This window comes from Oratosquilla oratoria, chromosome 40 (genome assembly GCF_046742065.1).
Source record: "Oratosquilla oratoria isolate Oo_2021 chromosome 40, ASM4674206v1, whole genome shotgun sequence".
NCBI classification, from domain to species: domain Eukaryota; kingdom Metazoa; phylum Arthropoda; class Malacostraca; order Stomatopoda; family Squillidae; genus Oratosquilla; species Oratosquilla oratoria.
This window is the reverse complement of record NC_134816.1, coordinates 6,737,971-6,757,427: the sequence shown is the minus strand read 5'-3', so window position 1 is coordinate 6,757,427 and position 19,457 is coordinate 6,737,971. Positions and strand designations below refer to the sequence as shown.

The following is a 19,457-nucleotide window of genomic DNA, read 5'->3' as shown; positions in this document are numbered from 1 at the left end:
AAGGCAGTAAAGGGAAGATGGGCAGAATATTTTAGGGAGTTGTTAAAGGTGAAGGAGGATAGGGAGGGAAAGATAGCTGCAGTGGGAAATGCTAAGAAAATGGCCGTGATGAGTGAGGAAAATGGAGGAGAAATAAGGAAGGATGAAGTGAAGGCAGTTGTCAAGATGATGAAAGCAGGTAAGGCATCTGGTCTGGATGGATGCCATGCAGAATGTCTGAAAAAGGGAGGTACAGTGATGGTGGACTGGCTGGTGAGGTTATTTAATGTTTGCTGGAGAGAGGGTAGAGTGCCGGAGGACTGGAGGAGTGCCTGTATAGTTCCTCTTTACAAGGGAAAAGGGGACGTGTGAATGTAGTAGTTTCAGAGGGATTAGCTTGTTAAGTGTAGTTGGGAAGGCTTATGGGAGGATCTTGATTGAGAGGATTAGGAGAGGAACAGGAGTAATTGGTGAGGAACAGTGTGGATTTAGGACAGGTAGAGGTTGTGTAGATCAGATCTTTGTGGTAAGAGAGATATGTGAGAAAGCTATAGGAAAGGGGAAGGATGTTTTTTTGGCTTTTATGGATCTGGAAAAGGCTTACGATAGGGTAGACAGAAAGGCACTGTCAAGAGTTTTTATGAGAGTAGTAGAGCTTGTGTCAGGATTGGAAATGGAGAGAGTGAGTGGTTCGAGGTAAAGGTGGGACTTCGTCAAGGATGCAATATGTCGCCCTGGCTGTTCAACTTATACATGAATGGGGTGGTGCGAGAGGTAAATGCAAGGGTAGTGGGTCAGGGATTGGAAATGGTTAAAGAAAATGGAAAAAAGTGGGAGGTGAGCCAGCTGTTGTTTACGGACGACACTGCACTTGTGGTAGGATCGGAGGAGGGATTGAGGAAGTTGGTGGCAGAGTTTGGGAGAGTATGTGATAGAAGAAAGCTAAAGATAAATGTGGGTAAAAGTAAGGTGATGAGATGTACAAGGGGTGAAAATGGCAGTAGACTGGAAGTAAGCATTAAGGGAGAGCGACTGGAGGAAGTGGATAGTTTTAGATACTTGGCTGCAAATGTGGCAGGAAAAGGTGGAGGTAGAATGTAGATTGAGAGAAGCGAGTAAATGCCTTGGTGCTTTAAAGAGTGTAATGAGGAATAGACATTTGGGAATGGATGCTAAGAGGAGACTGTATGAAGGAGTGATTGTGCCAACAGCACTGTATGGGGCAAAAACATAGAACATAAGAGAAGAAGAGAGAAGGAGTTTGAATGTGTTTGAGATGAGGTGTCTGAGAAGTATGATGGGGGTTACTAGGCTAGATAGAGTGAGAAATGAGGAGGTGAGGAGGAGAACACGTGTGGAAAAGGAGCTGGGAGATAGGGTTGATGAAAGAATATTAGGATGGTTTGGACACATGGAAAGAATGAGTGAAGAAAGACTAGTAAAAGAGGTATGGAAGGCAGATGTGGAGGGAGTGAACATGAGGGGTCGTCCTATGATGAGGTGGATGGATGGGGTGAAGGGGGCTTTGGGGAAGAGGGGAATGTCTGTTGAGGAAGGACAGGAGAGGACAGAAGACAGGGGTGAATGGAGAATGGTTGTATATGGATGATGATGTGATTGCATGAGGTGGAATGGGCGGGGGATGGGGGGTGAGGTAGTATGTGTGAGCAAAAGTTGACGTAGCTCGAAGGGATTTCTTCCCGTCCTCTCCTTTTATTCAATGGGGGGACGGAGAGGGGGGGTCGCATATTTAATGAAGCGGCCTTGCTGTGGATGTGCTGTGTCTTGCGACACTGCTTCTGACCCAGGGCAGTGGACAAGGTGCAGGAATGACCCTTCATCCAGGAGGTGCTCAGATAAGAGGGTGGAGGGGTGTGGAGTGTATTCAGGGATGGAATGGGTGGAAATGTTTTTATGCCTTTTCCTTTTTGGCTACGTCCCTTGTAAGGGGGAAAAAGCCTTGGTATATATATGCTCTTTTTTTCTCTGCACACTTGTATATATCCATTTCTATAACAAGTATATATTTTCCATTTTTCAGGTCTTTTGTCTTTTTTCCATTGTGTCCTAGCTTTATCTCATTTGTCTTGTAACTCCCTACAACTTTTGTTGTACCAGCACTTTACATATTCTTTTTCTTGCTTTTGTCTTGGGACATACTTTTCCACTCCTTTATTATAAATTTTTGTCAAAATATTCCATTTTTATTCCCCTGTTGTTTCCGCTTTGTATATTCTTTCCCAGTTTTCTTTTTGAAAGAATTCTCTTATTTTATCAAAATTTGTTTTTTCATACATCAATCTTCCTTTTCAATATTGTTCATTTTTCATGTATTTTTCCGTATTTAGTTCCAGTTCAATCAATATGTGGTCACTTTTACATATTGGTGTCTTATGTTCAATCTTTCCCTTTATTTCAGGTTCTGATGTGATTATTAGGTCTAGTCTCTGGTTCTTCTTCATTTCTATACCTAGTGTTCTCTTGAATCCATTGTGTCATTGTATGGTCAATAATCATCTCGAGTAGAACATTTCCCAATGAGTTGTCTCCATCCTTTACTGTCATCTCTTCCCAGCAGACTTTGCAATTAAAGTCGCCCATTATAACTATTCTTCCCCCATCTTCCATTATCTTATTTAATGTTATCCTTGTGTCTTCTAACATACTTTTATGTTCTCTCTCTTCCCACGAGGCTGTTTTTGGAGGCACATAATTTATTACAAACTTTCTGCTCTTCTTATCTCTGTCTTCCACTTCGATCATAATTATTTCTACTCTATTCTTTCCATATGTGACATTCCTCGTGTGTGTGTGTGTGTTATGATGGCAACATGTCTGTTGTGTTGTTTGAGAAAGTGTTCTAGTTTGTGTTGATACTATCATTGTGAAATTGTAAAATATTGATGTGCATCCTGTATGTGTTGGGTATTGTTGCACAGGGTTGGGGTATGGGTGGGGGAAGATTAGGATCAGAGTTAGGAGGAAGAGGGGAAGTGGATGGGGGTAAATAGGAGGGCAAGGATGGGGGTGTGGATGAGGATGCAGGCTGAGGGTGAGGTCAAGGGTGGGCATGAGGAACAGGTCCAGGTGTTTGTGTAGTATTTTATGTCAGTAAGTGTTTTGCGAGTTGTGTCCAGATTTGACATAAATTGCATTAACCCCTTCCATACGGTGCCGCACACGTAGGCGTCATGGACTTAGATCTCAGTGGCAGCAGCCAATGCCAGCCGTACGACGTGTCGTAATAATACTCGCATCATAAAATATAGTCACCGCTTATATCGATCGTTCTCTCTTCACCCGTGAATTTTGATAACCATAGAAAATGCGATTACAAAAGAATTAGAAAGAATGTCATTATGGAGGGGCGACTACAATAAATATAATCAAGACGCCGATATGGCAGCCTCGCGAATACACTTGCTCCCCATGACGCCTACGTGTGCGGCACCGTATGGAAGGGGTTAAACTGAGCCCTTTGATGGTTCAGGTGATGTGTTTGGAGCATCTTGGACATGAGAAATTTGTGATGGGCCCAGGGATGTTCTCTATATCTTTGGCTAATAGGAATGATTGTTAGAGAGTCACCTCTCCGTGTTGAAGAAACATAAAAGTGTACTCTTGGGTAAGGGTTGTGGTACTTGCCCCAGATAACAAAGCTGCTCCCATGGATTTGTGCCATCCAGAAGGGTGACAAGGACCTCTTGTGATGGTTTGGTCCCCAGTTCCTTCCTTGCTGGGGATTGGGGGCTGAACCTACGAGTTAGAAGTTAGACACTGTCACACAAGGATCAGTTTAGTATGTGTTTGTGGTTGTAAAGGCTATCTTGTATTGGTTACAGCTCCAGTTGTTTGTGTGTGTAAGTGCTGTACAGACAAAATAAGCACATTAAAATCAATAGTAAGCACAAGTTTTGTTCAGCAGAGAGAAACCTCAGTCATGGCATATCATGAGAACCACATTTGTCCAGCCTCTGGTGTTCCCAACAATCAAGAACACTTTAATTCATCCCAATAGAACATCTGCATACAGAAACATAAATCCTTTCCACAGAACAGCACATGAAAATGATAGTCACATAGATCTCTACAAGAACCCTCAACCCAATCCAATCTCATTACATAACAGAAGTGCAAGGAACTTAACCACTTCACTCCGGGCCAAAATCTCGCGGGTAGCATTAGCTGCCAGACGTACGATGTTGCATCATAATACTCGCATTATATAAAATAGTCACCGCTGTATCGATCATTCTCTCTTTCGCCCGTGAATTTTGATAACCATAGAAAATGTGATGAAGCCAGTTTACAGAGTATGGCAGTCACGCAGGGACAACTACAATAAATATAATCAAGACGCCGATATGGCAGCCTCGCGTACCCACTTGCTCCTCATGCTGCCTACGTAGGTGTCACCATATGGAAGGGGTTAAGAAGTAATGGTAACACACTAATCAATAGTCTACAACAGTCCACCTCTGCACCATGCAGTACATCTATACAAAAATACATACACATGCATATTACAAAGCAAGCACTCCAGAACCAACCACCAAACTCCCTATTCTACTAAATTCCTCCAGACATCAGCCCTATGCAGAAATTCCCTCCCACAAGCAAGAACCTGACTGGCATAACTGTGTTCAGGTCACCATCCAACCATTAAACAGCATGAATACAGAGTAGGCCTGGCTACAAGCAAACTGCCCCATAAGTATTCACTACACAGAATACATTGAACACCTTATCCTACACTGCTCCCATTTTATCCATACCTAGACTACACAGTATCTCTTCCTTTCTTGAGCAACTTAGGGGCCAGTCTGGTGACTGTTACTTCAGAAAACTACTTCATTCATACTTTTCCCATTTTCCCTTGTATATTTACCTAGTTGTATTATACAGGAAGGGAGCTATGCTCGTGGTGACCTGTCTTTGTATCTCTCAGGATCAAGTTTTTTCTTAAAATCTTGAATAGTGTTTGCACACACTGTTTCTTTGTCTAATTTGTTCCAAGTATCTATCACTCTGTGTGGGAAGCTATTTCTTTTTCAGATCTCTTCTGTAATTATCTAATTTTTTTTTTTTTTTTCATGTCCTCTTGTTTTTCCATTGTCCCAATTTAATAAATCATTCTTATCTAAAATTTCCATTCCCTTCATAATTCTATAGATAGTAGGTCTCCTCTTTCCCTTTTTTTTTTCAGAGTTGGTAATTCTAATTTGGACAGTTTTTGTTCATATGTCAGTTTGGAAAGAGTTGGTGCCAGTTTTGTTGTTGCTCTTTGTATTCTTTCTAATTACTTTATATTCATTTTGGTACTGGGTGTCCATAGGGTTGCTGCGTACTCGAGTTTTGGTCTTATTAGTGTAGTTAATTTTTTTTTTTTTTTTTATCATTTCCTTGTCCAAACAGGCAAATGCCACTTTTATTGACCTCAGTGAATTGTAGGTTTCTCCGACTATTTTATTAATATGCTTATCTGGTGTCAAGTCTTTGCTGATCATCACTCCAAGGTCTTTTTCCGAGTTTACTTTTTTGACCTCTTCCTCACCAATTTTATTATCTCTTGATATTCTGTTTTTACTTTTTCCAAATTTCATTATACTACATTTCTTGATATTGAATTTCACTTCCCACTTTTGAGTCCATTTCCAGGTCTTGTCCAAGTCTTGTTGTAATGAGTTGCAATCCTCCTCAGTTTTTACTTTCTTTAGTATTTTTGCGTTGTCTGCAAAGAAATTCATATAACACTACTTCATCCATGTCATGTATATGGCAAACATGATCAGGGCCGGTACTAATCCCTGTGGGACACCATTTATCATTTCTTCCCAATTTGAGAATTTATCTCTAATTACTGCTCTCATTTTCCTCCCAGTCAGGAAGTCTTTCATCCATTCCAATAATTTTCCTCTGATGCCACCTATTGATTCTATCTTCCTTATTAGTTTCTTGTGTGGTACCTTATCAAATGCCTTTTGTAGGTCCAGAAAGGCACAGTCTGCCCAACCATCTCTCTTGTATTATATCTATTAATCTCGAGTAGAAGCAGATCAAGTTTGTTGTACATGATCTTCCTTGTCTGAATCCAAATTGATTTGGATTCAGTATAGTTTTTTCTTCCAAATGTTAACCCATCTATTTTTGATGACCTTTTCGCAAATTTTTGCTACTGTGCTTGTCAGGGAGACCAGTCTGTAATTTGATGGATCTTCCTTGTTTCCTCCCTTATAAATCGGTACAATGTTTGCATTCTTCCAGTCCTGTGGCACTTTTCCTTCTTGAAGTGAGAATTTAATTATATTGTATATTTTATCTGTTAATTCCTCCATGCATTCTTTCAGTATCCAATTTGCAAATCTGTCTGGATCATGTGATTTTCTGACATCAAGGGTTTTGATTTGGTCGCTGATTTCCTTCTGTGTTACAATTATTTCTTTCATTGAGGGGGATAGCTCTCTATTTCCTCACAGTTAGGTGAGTTTTCTATCATGAATACTGATTTGAAATGGTTGTTCATAATTTCAGCCATTTCCAGTTCATCTGTATATTCATATTTACCTTGGAACTATACATCCACTCCAATCCAATGGAGACTTCCTTCACTTGGGCATAAATTAAACAATCTCATCAGCCTTTCCACTAGAACTCCCTTCATTAGACACTTCCTAAAACAACCATCCAACCCAGCTGCTGTAGTAGCTCTCATATCTTTCATTGATCTTTGTATATCTTTTCCTCTAGCCCTCCCACACCTCTTATCACAATCATTTTCCTAGAATCTGCCACCCCTACAGTCACAACATTTCTGTCCTCTAAAGTCACCACCTCCCTGAAATCCTCTTTCGATCTTCCCCAGACTGTCTTCATTTCTGTCAGCACTTGTCCATATGCACCTTTCACCTACTTCTCAACCTGAGTTGCTTCCCTTTGATCGTTTCACTTCCTTCCAAAGTATCTTTTTAGTCTTTTGAAAATTCTGTTGAGCACTTACCCCACTTCTCAGTACCCCATCTCTCTTTCTCAAAGATTAGCCCAGATTCTATATTAGCTGATCACATAAATTTTGTAACCCATCTTAAATTAGGAGTTCAGAAGAAATATTAAATCTGCTTGTGTTTCTGTATTTTCAACGTGAATTCCATAAAAATCAAAGCATTGTATATATTCTGCAACTGCAGGAACCAGTTGTATCTAACTGTGCATCAGTTCTGAAATAAGTAATATAGTGTAAGTTGTAATGTATCACAGCTGTAATCAATTAAATTTACTTGTGCTCACAGACTGGTGCAACAACCTGCCATCGAGAAGTAGGTGAGGGTGTTTGTTGTATGGAGGTTGCCTGGGGACAACTCTTCCTTGGCACAGAGGGTGGATGTGGTGCACGTTGGAACTTTAAGGTGAGACTTAAGAAATGTACAATAGTAAGTGAGAAATTTAATGTATACTCACACACATACAAAACAATATCCTGAAGGATGCAAGAAACAGGTTTCTATACATATATATCAAGTTTTGGAACAACTTAGAAACATACCAAGGCATTTTCCCCATATGTCATCATTGACTAAGACAGATGGCACACTCATCCTACACCAACTCTACACCAAAACCCATTTATCTCCATTCCCATCTTTGCATCTTGTAGATGAAAGGTCAACTTTGTAACTTGTCACACTGGTTGGGTCAAAGGAAATGCAGGGAGATACATCACCTTCAAGGCAGAGTTAAATATCTGGAGTTGATTTAAAGGGTAACCACTATGTCCAGGTACAACTTTGCATTTTTTCTTTCATAATGTTATTTATTTTCATGTTAGCCATGTTTAAAACATCTTATCTCAAAAATAGTTTTTGAGGGTCTTTTTGGCAAAAATATTTGTCATCTGCTTATTTGCATTCTAAAACACACCAAACATTGCCACCTCCTGGTATTAGTTCATATGATGTCATTATGGATAACTCAAGCAATCTCAGTTGACATTGTTGTCTTTTGAGATTACTCTTGACTTCCTAAGTACCTCTGACAACTGGCAAAATATGTGAATAGATGGTATAGTTATGGGCTATCATTTGGAATCGAAGTATCTCCCTGAAGAAGTTTTCATATTAGAGCATAATTGGTGCTTACCTGTGTTCATGTTAGTTTTGCAGTGCTGTCGGTGAGCAGTCAAAATATTAAGTGTTATATACATGATGCATTCATCAGTTTTCCACTGTGCTTTTAGACAATCCTGCATCACATTCACACTATGCCTCCCAGATACCACAAACTTTGTAAACAATGATGTCTATGACATATACAGATATTTTTTTCATCTTGGCCCTAGTGTGCCAGTGAAAAAAAAGGTTAATTATTGTAATTTATTACTACTAGATAAAAATAATTAATCTTTACACAACTACATACATACATATACCAAAGCCTTTTTTCCCCCTTACACGGGAGGTAGCCAAAAAGAAAAAGGCATAGAAACCACTCCCACCCTACATACTCCACTACCCTCCACCGTTTTCCCTCCCTCACATCTTGGCACCTCCTGGATGATGAGTCATCCCTGCATCCTTTCCACTGCCCTGGGTCAGGAGCAGTGTCACAAGACACAGCACATCCACAGCAAGGCCACTTCTTTAATTCAGCGACCCCCCTCTCCGTCCCCTCATGCAGAAAAGGAGAAGACGGGGAGAAATCTCTTCGGGCTGTGTCGATTTATTTCTCATACTCCCCCTCATGCGACATAACACATCCCTGACGAAGTCCCACCTTTACCTCAAACCATTCACTCTCTCCATTTCTAATCCTAACACAAGCTCTACTACTCTTGTAAAAACTCTTGACTGCTCTTAACAGCTTTCCTCCAATCCCATACAGGGTCTAACAGATAAATCCGTACAAAATTTGAAGAGGTTTTAAACACTTAAAAAGTAACATATGGCAATTCTGATTGTTTCCAGATACTTCCATTTGTCTAATAATTTAGCCAGTTGTATACTAGCACCGGTGCAATAAACATTAAGCAATGGAACAAGCCAAACGTTCAGCCATATGCGAACTTCGTCGCGCGGGTCACACTCCTAGCGCCATAATAAGGATGCTAAAATACTCCAGACAAACTGTTTACGATGTTTGTAAACGTTTTGATGAGACCGGCGAAGACCAACGAGCTGCTCACAAGCCCAGAAGGGGCAGAATTCTAACACCTCACTTTTTAGCTGGTCTCAAGAGAAGTGTCAATGCAAATCCAGCCTTCCCATTATCGACATTGGCAAAGAAGAGAGGTGTCAGCACAATGACAATTCACAGAGCATTAAAGAAATTGGGATTAACCTCATTCTCACAAGGAAAAAGACATCTTTTGACACGAAAAATGAAAGAAATCCGCTTGACCAGGTGCCAAAAGCTGTTGAACTGGATGAAGTCAAATGGCTCAGTCATCAAGTTTTTTTCCGACGAGAAGATTTTCACGGTTGATGCGACTTTCAATAAGCGGAATGATCGCTGGATAGCCTCCTCATCCTCAGAGGTTCAACACAAGACAACGACGAAGAAACCAGCAAGTGTCATGGTGCTCTGTGTGGTGTCAACTGAGGGGGACGTCTTCACTCACTTCTTCAACAACAAGGAGAAAGTCAATGCCATTGTCTATTGCAAAGTTCTAGAAGAGAAAATAATACCCTGGATGAAAGATAATGCTAGTGGCAACCAGTTTGTCTTCCAACAAGACTCGGCTCCAGCCCACACAGCGAAGAGGACCACCAACCTTCTCGAAGGGTCAAATGTGCAGTTCTGGAACAAAGAGTTGTGGCCCTCAAATTCGCCAGACCTAAACCCTTTAGATTATTATTTTTGGGCGCAAATTGAGGCCAAGGCATGTGACAAGCCACACAGAAGTATAACAACCCTGAAGACAGACATCAAGAAGGCTGTGGGTTCATTATCAAAGTCTGAGATCATCAACGCTGTATCCAAGTTTCGTAAACGCGTTGAAAGCGTCATAACAGCTGAAGGTGGTTACATTGAATGAAATCATTGTTCTTATTGCCTTTTCTGAATATACTGAAAATTTCATAACTCTCTGTTTATTATAACCCGAGATATTAATCTTAAAACATGTGATAAGAAGTTGTACGGATTTATCTGTTAGATCCTGTATATCTGCAACACCTCCCACAATGCCTTCCTGTCTACCCTGTCGTAAGCCTTTTCCAGATCCATAAAAGCCCAAAAAACATCCTTACCTTTTCCTATAGCTTTCTCACATATCTGTCTTACCACAAAACTCTGATCTACACAACCCCTACCTGTCCTAAAACCACACTGTTCCTCACCAATTACTCCCTCTGTTCCTCTCCTAATCTCAAAACCCTCCCATAAGCCTTCCCAGTTACACTCAACAAGCTCCCTCTGTAACTACTACACTCACACTTGTCCCCCTTTCCATTGTAAAGTGGAACTATACTGGCACTCCTCCAGCACTCTATCCTCTCATTAACAAATATTAAATAACCTCACCAGCCAGTTCACCTCAATTGTACCTCCTTTCTTCAGATATTCTGCGTGGCATCCATCCAGACCAGGTGCCTTACCTGCTCTCATCATCTTAACAGCTGCTTTCTCTTCATCTTCCCCTATTTCTCCTCCATTTTCCTCACTCATCATGGTCATTTTCTTACTGTTTCCCACTGCAACTACCTTTCCCTCCCTATCCTCCTTCACATTTAGCATACGTACATATACCAAAAGATTTTTCCTCCTTACAAGGGAAGTAGCTGAAAAGAAAAAGGTATAAAAACCATTCCCACCCATTCCATCCCTAATACACTCCACTCCCCTCCACCCTCTACCTTCCCTCTTATCTTGACACCTCCTGGATGATGGGTCATCACTGCATCTTGTCCACTACCCTGGGTCAGAGGCAGTGACGCAAGACACAGCACATCCACAGCAAGGCCACTTCATTAAATCGGCGACCCCCCTCTCTGTCCCACCCCTCTCCGTCCCCTCATGCAGAAAGGAGAAAATGGAGAGATATCCCTTCGGGCTGCATCAAATTTTTCTCATGTGTACTACCTCACCCCCCATCCCCCTGTCTTCTGTCCTCTCCCGTCCTTCCTCAACAAACATCCCCCTCTTCACCAAAGCCCCTTTTACCCCATCCATCCATCTCATCCTTGGTTGCCCCCCTCATGTTCACTCCCCCCACACCTGCCTTCCATACCTCTTTTACTAGTCTTTCTTCACTCATTCTTTTCATGTGTCCAAACCATCCCAATACTCTTTCATCCACTCTATTTCTCAACTCCCTTACCACCCTTGTTCTCTTCCTCACCTCATTTCTCACTCTATCCAGCCTAGTAACCCATATCATACTTCTCAGACACCTCATCTCAAATACATTCAAACTCCTTCCCTCTTCCTCTCTTCTGTTCCATGTCTCTGCCCCATACATTGCTGTTGGCACAATCACTCCTTCATACAATTTCCTCTTAGTCTCCATTCCCAAATGTCTATTCCTCATTACACTTTTTAATCCACCAAGGCATTTACTCGCTTCCCTCAATATACATTCTACCTCCACTCCACCCTTTCCTGCCACATTCACACCCAAGTATCTAAAACTATCCACTTCCTCCAGTCGTTCTCCTGTAATGCTCACTTCCAGTGTGCTGCCACTTTCACCCCTTGTACATCTCATCACCTTACTTTTACCCACATTCATCTTCAACTTTCTTCTTTCACACACTCTCCCAAACTCTGTCACTAACTTCCTTAATCACTCCTCTGATCCTGCTACAAGTGCAGTGTCATCTGCAAACAACAGCTGGCTCACCTCCCACATTTCTCCATTTTCTTTTAAACATCTCCAATCCCTGACCCACCACTCTTGCATTTACCTCTCGCACCACCCCATCCATGTATAAGTTGAATAGCCAGGGTGACATAACACATCCCTGACGAAGTCCCACCTTTATCCCGAACCACTCAGTCTCTCCATTTCTACTCCTGACACATGCTCTACTACATACATACATACATATACCAAGGCTTTTTCCCCCTTCCAAGGGAGGTAGCCAAAAAGGGAAAGGCATAAAAACACTCCCACCCATTTCATCCCTAAATACCCTCCACACCCCTCCCACCCTTCCTCTCATCTGAGCACCTCCTGGATGACGGGTCATCCCTGCACCCTGCCCACCGCCCTGGGTCAGAAGCAGTGTCGCAAGACACAGCACATCCACAGCAAGGCCGCTTCATTTAATCGGCGACCCCCCCCCTCTCCGTCCCCCTTTGCATATAAGGCGAGGACGGGGAGAAATCCCTTCGGGCTGCGTCAAAATTTACTCACACATACTACCCCACCGCCCATTCCTCCTCATGCAGTCACAACATCATCCATATACAACCATTCTCCACTCACCTCTGTCTTCCGTCCTCTCCCTTCCTTCCTCAACAGACATTCCCCTCTTCCCCAAAGCCCCCTTCACCCCATCCATCCACCTCATCCTAGGACGTCCCCTCATGTTCACTCCCTCCACATCTGCCTTCCATACCTCTTTTACTAGTCTTTCTTCACTCATTCTTTCCATGTGACCAAACCATCCTAATATTCTTTCATCAACCCTATCTCCCAAATCCTTTTTTACCCCTGTTCTCCTCCTCACCTCCTCATTTCTCATTCTATCCAGCCTAGTAACCCCCACCATACTTCTCAGACACCTCATCTCAAACATTCAAACTCCTTCTTCTTGACAGCTCCTAGAAGCTTTCCTCTTATCCCATATATCTGCCAAACCTCCCACAATGCCTTCATGTCTACCCTGTCATGAGCCTGTTCCAGATCCATAAAAGCCCAAAAAACACCCATACCTTTTCCTATAGCTTTCTCACATATATGTCTTACCACAAAAATCTAATCTACGCAACCTCTGTCCGTCCTAAATCCACACTGTTCCTCACCAATTACTCCCTCTGTTCCTCTCCTAATCCTGTCAATCAAGATCCTTCCATAAGCCTTCCCAACTACACTTAACAGGCTAATCCCTCTAAAACTACACTCACACTTATCCCCTTTTCCCTTGTAAAGTGGAACTATACAGGCACTCCTCCAGCACTCTACCCTCTCATAAACAAACATTAAAACCTCACCAGCGAGTCCACCATCACCGTACCTCCTTCTTTTAGACATTCTGCATGACATCCATCCAGACCAGGTGCCTTACCTGCTCTCATCATCTTAACAACTGCCTTCACATCATCCTTCCTTATTTCTCCTCCATTTTCCTCACTCATCACAGTCCTTTTGTTAGCACTTCCCACTGCAACCACCTTTTCATTTAAAGAGTTCACTCTAAGCACCTCCCTACCTTTTGTCCTTTTCCTCTTTGTCCATCTATCCTCCACTCTCAACTTACCTTCCACCAAAAAATGATCTGATATTCCCCCACTTTCTCCCCTTAACCTCTTCCCTCCGGGGCACATCACACGTCTGGCAGCATTAGCTGCCCGACGTGCGATGTCTCGTCATAATAATCGCATTATAAAAAATAAAGTCGGTGCTAAATTGTCCGTTCTCTTTCACCCGTGTATTTTGATAACCATAGAAAACTGATGAAACCAGTTTAGAGAGAATGAAAATTATGTAGGTACAACTACAATAAATATAATCAAGATGGCAACTTCGGCATCAGCGAGTACCTACTTGCTCCTCATACCGCCTATGTAGGCGGCACCGTATGGAAGTGGTTAACACATGGCACATCCTTAACTCTTCCTATTGTACATCTACCTACCACTACATAGTCGATTAACGCTCCATCTACCACCTTCCATCCACCACTCTCTCCCATGTGTACTTATGCTTGACTTCCAAAACACTGTATTTGCTATCATCAACTCTCTTTCTAGACACATCTCTACCATCAACTCTCCCCTATGATTCTTTCCTGGAACTCCACATTTCCCAACCACTTTTTAATGCCATAGATTACAATGCATCTTTTTTATCCACTGTGTCCCTAAGTTGCCTTTCTCTTTAATTACTTGGATCACAGTTTCCTGTGTATTCTCCTTGACCTGTTGCTCCATTATTTCTTTAAAGGATACTTTTTGACATTTCTGTTCAACTTTCCACTGTTTCTTTATTTCCTGTAAATCATTTTCTTTTATTTTTTCTTCCACCTTTTCAGTCACTGCTTGCATTTGATCTTTTATCTCCTTTTTTAATGCCTCATTCCTATTTATATCTTCACTTTTCAACCTTTCATTTTCTCCCTTTAATTTATTTGATTCCTTTTTTAAAGTCATCTATCTCCCTATTATTCTCCTCATTAGTTTTCTTTAGCATAACTACTTCTTTGTACATTATTTTATACTCACTTTTGAGCTCTATTAATTCGTCCAAAATGTCATTAATATCTCTATTTCTCATTATATTTCTATACCTGGGCTCTCTATCCATTTCTAACCCTCTATGCATATTGCCTTCCCCTTCAAACCTTGAAAAAAAAAAAAGACTTTCAAACCTTTGGTATTCACTTGATGTTTGAGAAAGACACGTCTTCTTTCGAATGACACTAAGTGGAGTCTCTACTCTGCTTTCTTCCAAGCATCTTTTTGCTGGCTCTTTGTCTTTATGAGTTTCCTTGCTTTCCATTTTTTATCAAATTTAAATGAGTGCATAGAGGGATTAGGGAGAACCGTCAATGTAGTAGTATTGGGGGACCTTAACCCATTCAACTCCGATGACAAGATGTCTTGTCATTTGGTCAAATAAAACAAAAAATCATAATAAAACAAAATGTTTGATGATCAAACAGCACCAGAAAAATATGACGTCGTCAGTCCTCCTCGAGGAGGACTGACGACGTCATATTTTTCTGGTGCTGTTTGATCATCAAACATTTTGTTGTTTTATTATGATTTTTTGTTTTATTTGACCAAATGACAAGACATCTTGTCATCGGAGTTGAATGGGTTAATGCTAGGGTAGGAAATGAACCAATAGACGGAGTGATTGGGAAGTATGGACTTTCAGGTAAAAATCGTAGTGGAGAAATGATGGAGATGTGTCTTGAAAGAGAGTTGATGATAGCAAATACAGTGTTTAAGAAGAAAGTAAAGCATAAGTACACATGGGAGAGGGTGGTGGATGAAAGGATGTCAGAGCATTGATGGACTACTGTATATAGTGGTGACCAGGAGTATGGTAGGAAGAGTTAAGGATGTACATGTTCTAAGGGGAGAGAGTGGGGGAATATCAGATCATTTTCTGGTGGAAGGTAAAATGAGAGTGGAGAACAGGTGGAGAAAGAGGAAAAGGGCAGAAGGTAAGGAGGTACTTATAGTGAACTGCTTAAATGAAGAAAAAAAGGAGAGTGAGCTTAAGAAGAAACTGAAAGAGGAGTGGGAGGGAGTAAAGGATAGAGTAGAACTAGGAGTGGAGGAGGAATGGGGATGGTTCAAGGAGGGAGTCATAAGGTGTGCAAAGATGGTGTGTGGAACAAGGAGGGTGGGAGGAAAAAGAAGGAAAGGTAGTGAGTGGTGGGATGAGAAAGCAAAGAAATGTGTAGAAGAGAAGAAGCAGGCATTTATAGATTGGCTGCAAATTAGGACGAGGGAATCGTATGAGAGGTACAAAGTAAAGAGAAGGGAAGCTAAGCATAAGATAAAGGAAGCAAAGAGGAGAGCAGATGTGAAATGGGGTAAGAGTATGACATAAAATTTTGAAAGCAATAAAAAGATGTTTTGGAAGGAAATTAAAAGAGAAAAAGGAGGTGAATCAAGTAGAGAAGAAAGGTAAAAGGTGCAGATGGAGAGATGATTATGGAAGAGAAGGCAGTGAGAGGAAGGTGGGCAGAGTATTTTAGGGAGTTGCTAAATGTGAAGGAGGATAGGGAGGGAAAGGTAGTTGCAGTAGGAAGCTCTAAGAAAATGAGAGTGATGAGTGAGGAAAATGGAGGAGAAATAGGGAAGGATGAAGTGAAAGTAGCTGTTAAGATGATGAGAGCAGGTAAGGTGCCTGGTCTGGATGGATGCCATGCAGAATGTCTGAAGAAAGGAGGTACAGTGATGGTGGACTGGTTGGTGAGGTTGTTTAATGTTTGTTGGAGAGAGGGTAGAGTGCTGGAGGACTGGAGGAGTGCCTGTATAGTTCCGCTTTACAAGGGAAAGGGGGACATGTGTGAATGTAGTAGTTTCAGAGGGATCAACTTGTTGAGTGTAGTTGGGAAGGCTTATGGGAGGATCTTGATTGAGAGGATTAGGAGAGGAACAGAGGGAGTAATTGGTGAGGAACAGTGTGGATTTAGGACAGGTAGGGGTTGTGTAGATCAGATCTTTGTGGTAAGACAGATATGTGAGAAAGCTATAGGAAAAGGTAAGGATATTTTTTGGGCTTTTATGGATCTGGTAGTGGTGATTCCACTCTACTAATATCTAATCCTCTCTTCGTTGGTTCATTAATTCTTTTTTCTTCTTTACTTTCCTCCATTTTGTGCTAAAACTATAGTTTTCCAACAACTGGATTTGATACCCTTTTGGTCACTCAAAAAACAAGCCCTACATCCTGAAAAACAACAACAAGGCATTTTTCCTGATCCAATTGACAAAGCGCAAAGTCGGAGCTCAATCGCTGGAGCTCCTCTCTGACAAATGTTGGTTGTGGCGTGCATTTGTAATGCCAAATGTCAGTGAGCTGTTCATTGTTTTATCCTTAGGATTTTGTGTAATTTACTGTGAAAATATAAAAAAGAACTGCAGATAACCCTATGGGTAACAGTGGGAAAAAGAAAAGCAATCAATGCAGCAGAAAGTGGAGTTATTGCAAAAATTTGATTATGGTGTGTCTGTGTGGCATCTTGCCAAAGAATATGGTGTTGGAAGTACCACTGTTTATAATTTAAAGAAACAGAAAGGCAAGTTACTGAAGTTTTATAGTGACAGTGATGACCATAAATTGATGAAATATAGAAAAACACTGCATAGGCCAAAAAATGAAGATTTTGACCTTGTGATGATGGAATGGATTCAACATTGAAGAAGGGAACACATGCCACTGAATGGTTTGATGGTCATGAAACAAGGTAGCAAATATCATGAAGAATTGAACATTGAACGTGAATGTCAATATTCAGAAGGTTGGCTGCAAAAATTTAAGAAGTGTCATTGTGTAAAGTATGTAAAAAATTGTGGCAAAAAAGCTTCTGCTGATCATGAAGCAGCAGAAAATTACATTGATGAATTTGCTAAGATAATATCTGATGAAAACCTTTCTGCTAAGCAAATTTACAATGCTGACAAGAGAGCTTCAGCAGGTTTTAAGGATGCTAAGGAAAGGTCTATACTTGGTTGTGCCAATGCAGCAGGCACACACAAGGTGAAGTTGACAGTGATTGGAAAAAAACAATGTTCGAGATGTCTGAAAGGGGTATGCAATTTACCTGTGCATTATTATGTAAACAAGAAAGCATGAGTAACCCAAGAAATGTTTTCTGACTGGTTCAATAAACAAAGGATTACAAAGGCGGAGCATGTCGACAGGAGACCTTTTGGTCCATATCTAGGTTGGATGCAAAAAAATCATAATAATAAATTAATAAATAAAAACTACAATAATGTAAATAAAAAACAAAATACATAAATAAATGCATAGGTATAGTTAAATAATAAACAAACAGGTAAATAGTAAATAATAATAAATTGACATAACTAATAATAAATGAGAATCAAACAGACAAATGATAAAAAAAAAATAATAATAATATAAAATAAATTATAATCATTACAACATCTTGCTTAGGTGTTTATCTAAATGATTCTTAAAGCTTCAAATTGAATTACATTGCACTACCCATTCATTAACTACACAGTTGGCGAAGTTGTTTCTACTCACTTCCAAATTGAATCTATTTCCGGACAGTTTGAGACCATTGTTTCTTGTCTGATTCTCATTCAGTGTGAAAATTTTGTCACTTTTGATGTCAATTATCTTTTTTAGGGAAAACAGATTCATATAATTTAGTTGATTTTCGTATGATTTATTTTTGATATTTGGAACCAGTTTTGTGGCTTGCCGTTGTACTTTTTCCAGTCTGTCAATGTCTTTAATTAGATTCCGTGACCATACTGAAACAACATATTCCAAATGTGGACAAACTAACAATTTATATAGCTTGTTAATGAGTGATGGACTTTTGAAGTCAAAAGATCACGCAATCAGTCCTAGAATCTTATTTGCTTTCTCAGAGGCTGAAATACACTGCTTGGATGATTTGAGATCAGTACTGATAATTACGCCGAGATCTTTTTCACTATTCACTTCATACCAGTTTTACAAGTTCGTTGCAGGCAAGCTGGACTGGAAGAAAACTGTAAAATTCTATTTACCTAGTTGTATTTTGTGGTAAGGGGGAAAAAGCCTTGGTATATGTATGTATTTTGTGGGAAGGGGAGATACTCTCGTGGTGTCCCTCCTTTGTATCTCGCAGTGTCTAGTTTGCTCTTAAAATCATGAATGGTTTTTGCACACACTATTTCTTTGTCCAGTTTGTTCCAAGTGTCCACCACTATGTGGAAAACTGTTTTTCTTAAGATCTCTTTTGTAGCTATGTTTTTTTTTTGTTTGTTTTTTTTCCCATGTTCTCTTGTACTTCTCGTGTCCCAGTTTAACAAGTCCTCTCTATCAAGTATCTCTGTGCCTTTCATGATTCTGTAGATGGTCAGTAGGTCAGCTCTCTCTTCTCTGCTCCAGAGTTGGTAACTCCAGTTTAGCCAATCTCTCCTCATATGACAAGTTTGCAAGTGCAGGTGCCATTTTTGTTGCTGCTCTCTGGATTCTTTCTATTTTCTTTATATTCTTTTTGGTACTGGGTGACCACAATGTTGCCACATATTCTAGTCTAGGCCTTATCAGTGTGACCAATATTTTTTTAATCATTTCTTCGTCCAAATATGTAAGTGCCACTTTTATTGATCTTAGCAAGTTGTAGGATTCTCTGACAATTTTGTTTATCTGTTTGTCATAGGTTAAGTCGTTTGAGATAATTACATCCAAATCTTTTTTGGACCTCTCCTTCTTTACCTCCTTGGTTCCAATTTTATATTGTCCTGATATTCTGTTTTTGCCTTTTCTAAACTCCATTATGCTACACTTCTTAATATTGAAGTCCACTTCCCATTTCTGACTCCAGGTGCCATTTTTGTTGCTGTTCTTTGGATTCTTTCTATTTTCTTTATATTCTTTTTGGTACTGGGTGACCACAATGTTGCCACATATTCTAGTCTAGGCCTTATCAGTGTGACCAATATTTTTTTAATCATTTCTTCGTCCAAATATGTAAATGCCACTTTTATTGATCTTAGCAAGTTGTAGGATTCTCCGACAATTTTGTTTATCTGTTTGTCATAGGTTAAGTCGTTTGAGATAATTACATCCAAATCTCTTGGATCTCTCCTTCTTTACCTCCTTGGTTCCAATT

At 40.5% G+C, this 19,457-nt stretch overlaps 1 protein-coding gene across 4 annotated transcripts in view; it reads left to right on the top strand.

The window, feature by feature from the left end:
• LOC143020626 (uncharacterized) overlaps positions 1-19,457 on the top strand; it is a 154,014-nt gene that overhangs the window by 102,032 nt on the left and 32,525 nt on the right. For all 4 annotated transcript variants that reach the window (XM_076177101.1, XM_076177102.1, XM_076177103.1 and 1 more), the window contains one exon: positions 7,266-7,382. In XM_076177101.1, coding sequence (XP_076033216.1) covers positions 7,266-7,382 — 117 coding nt within the window. The remainder of the gene's footprint in view (positions 1-7,265; positions 7,383-19,457) is intronic.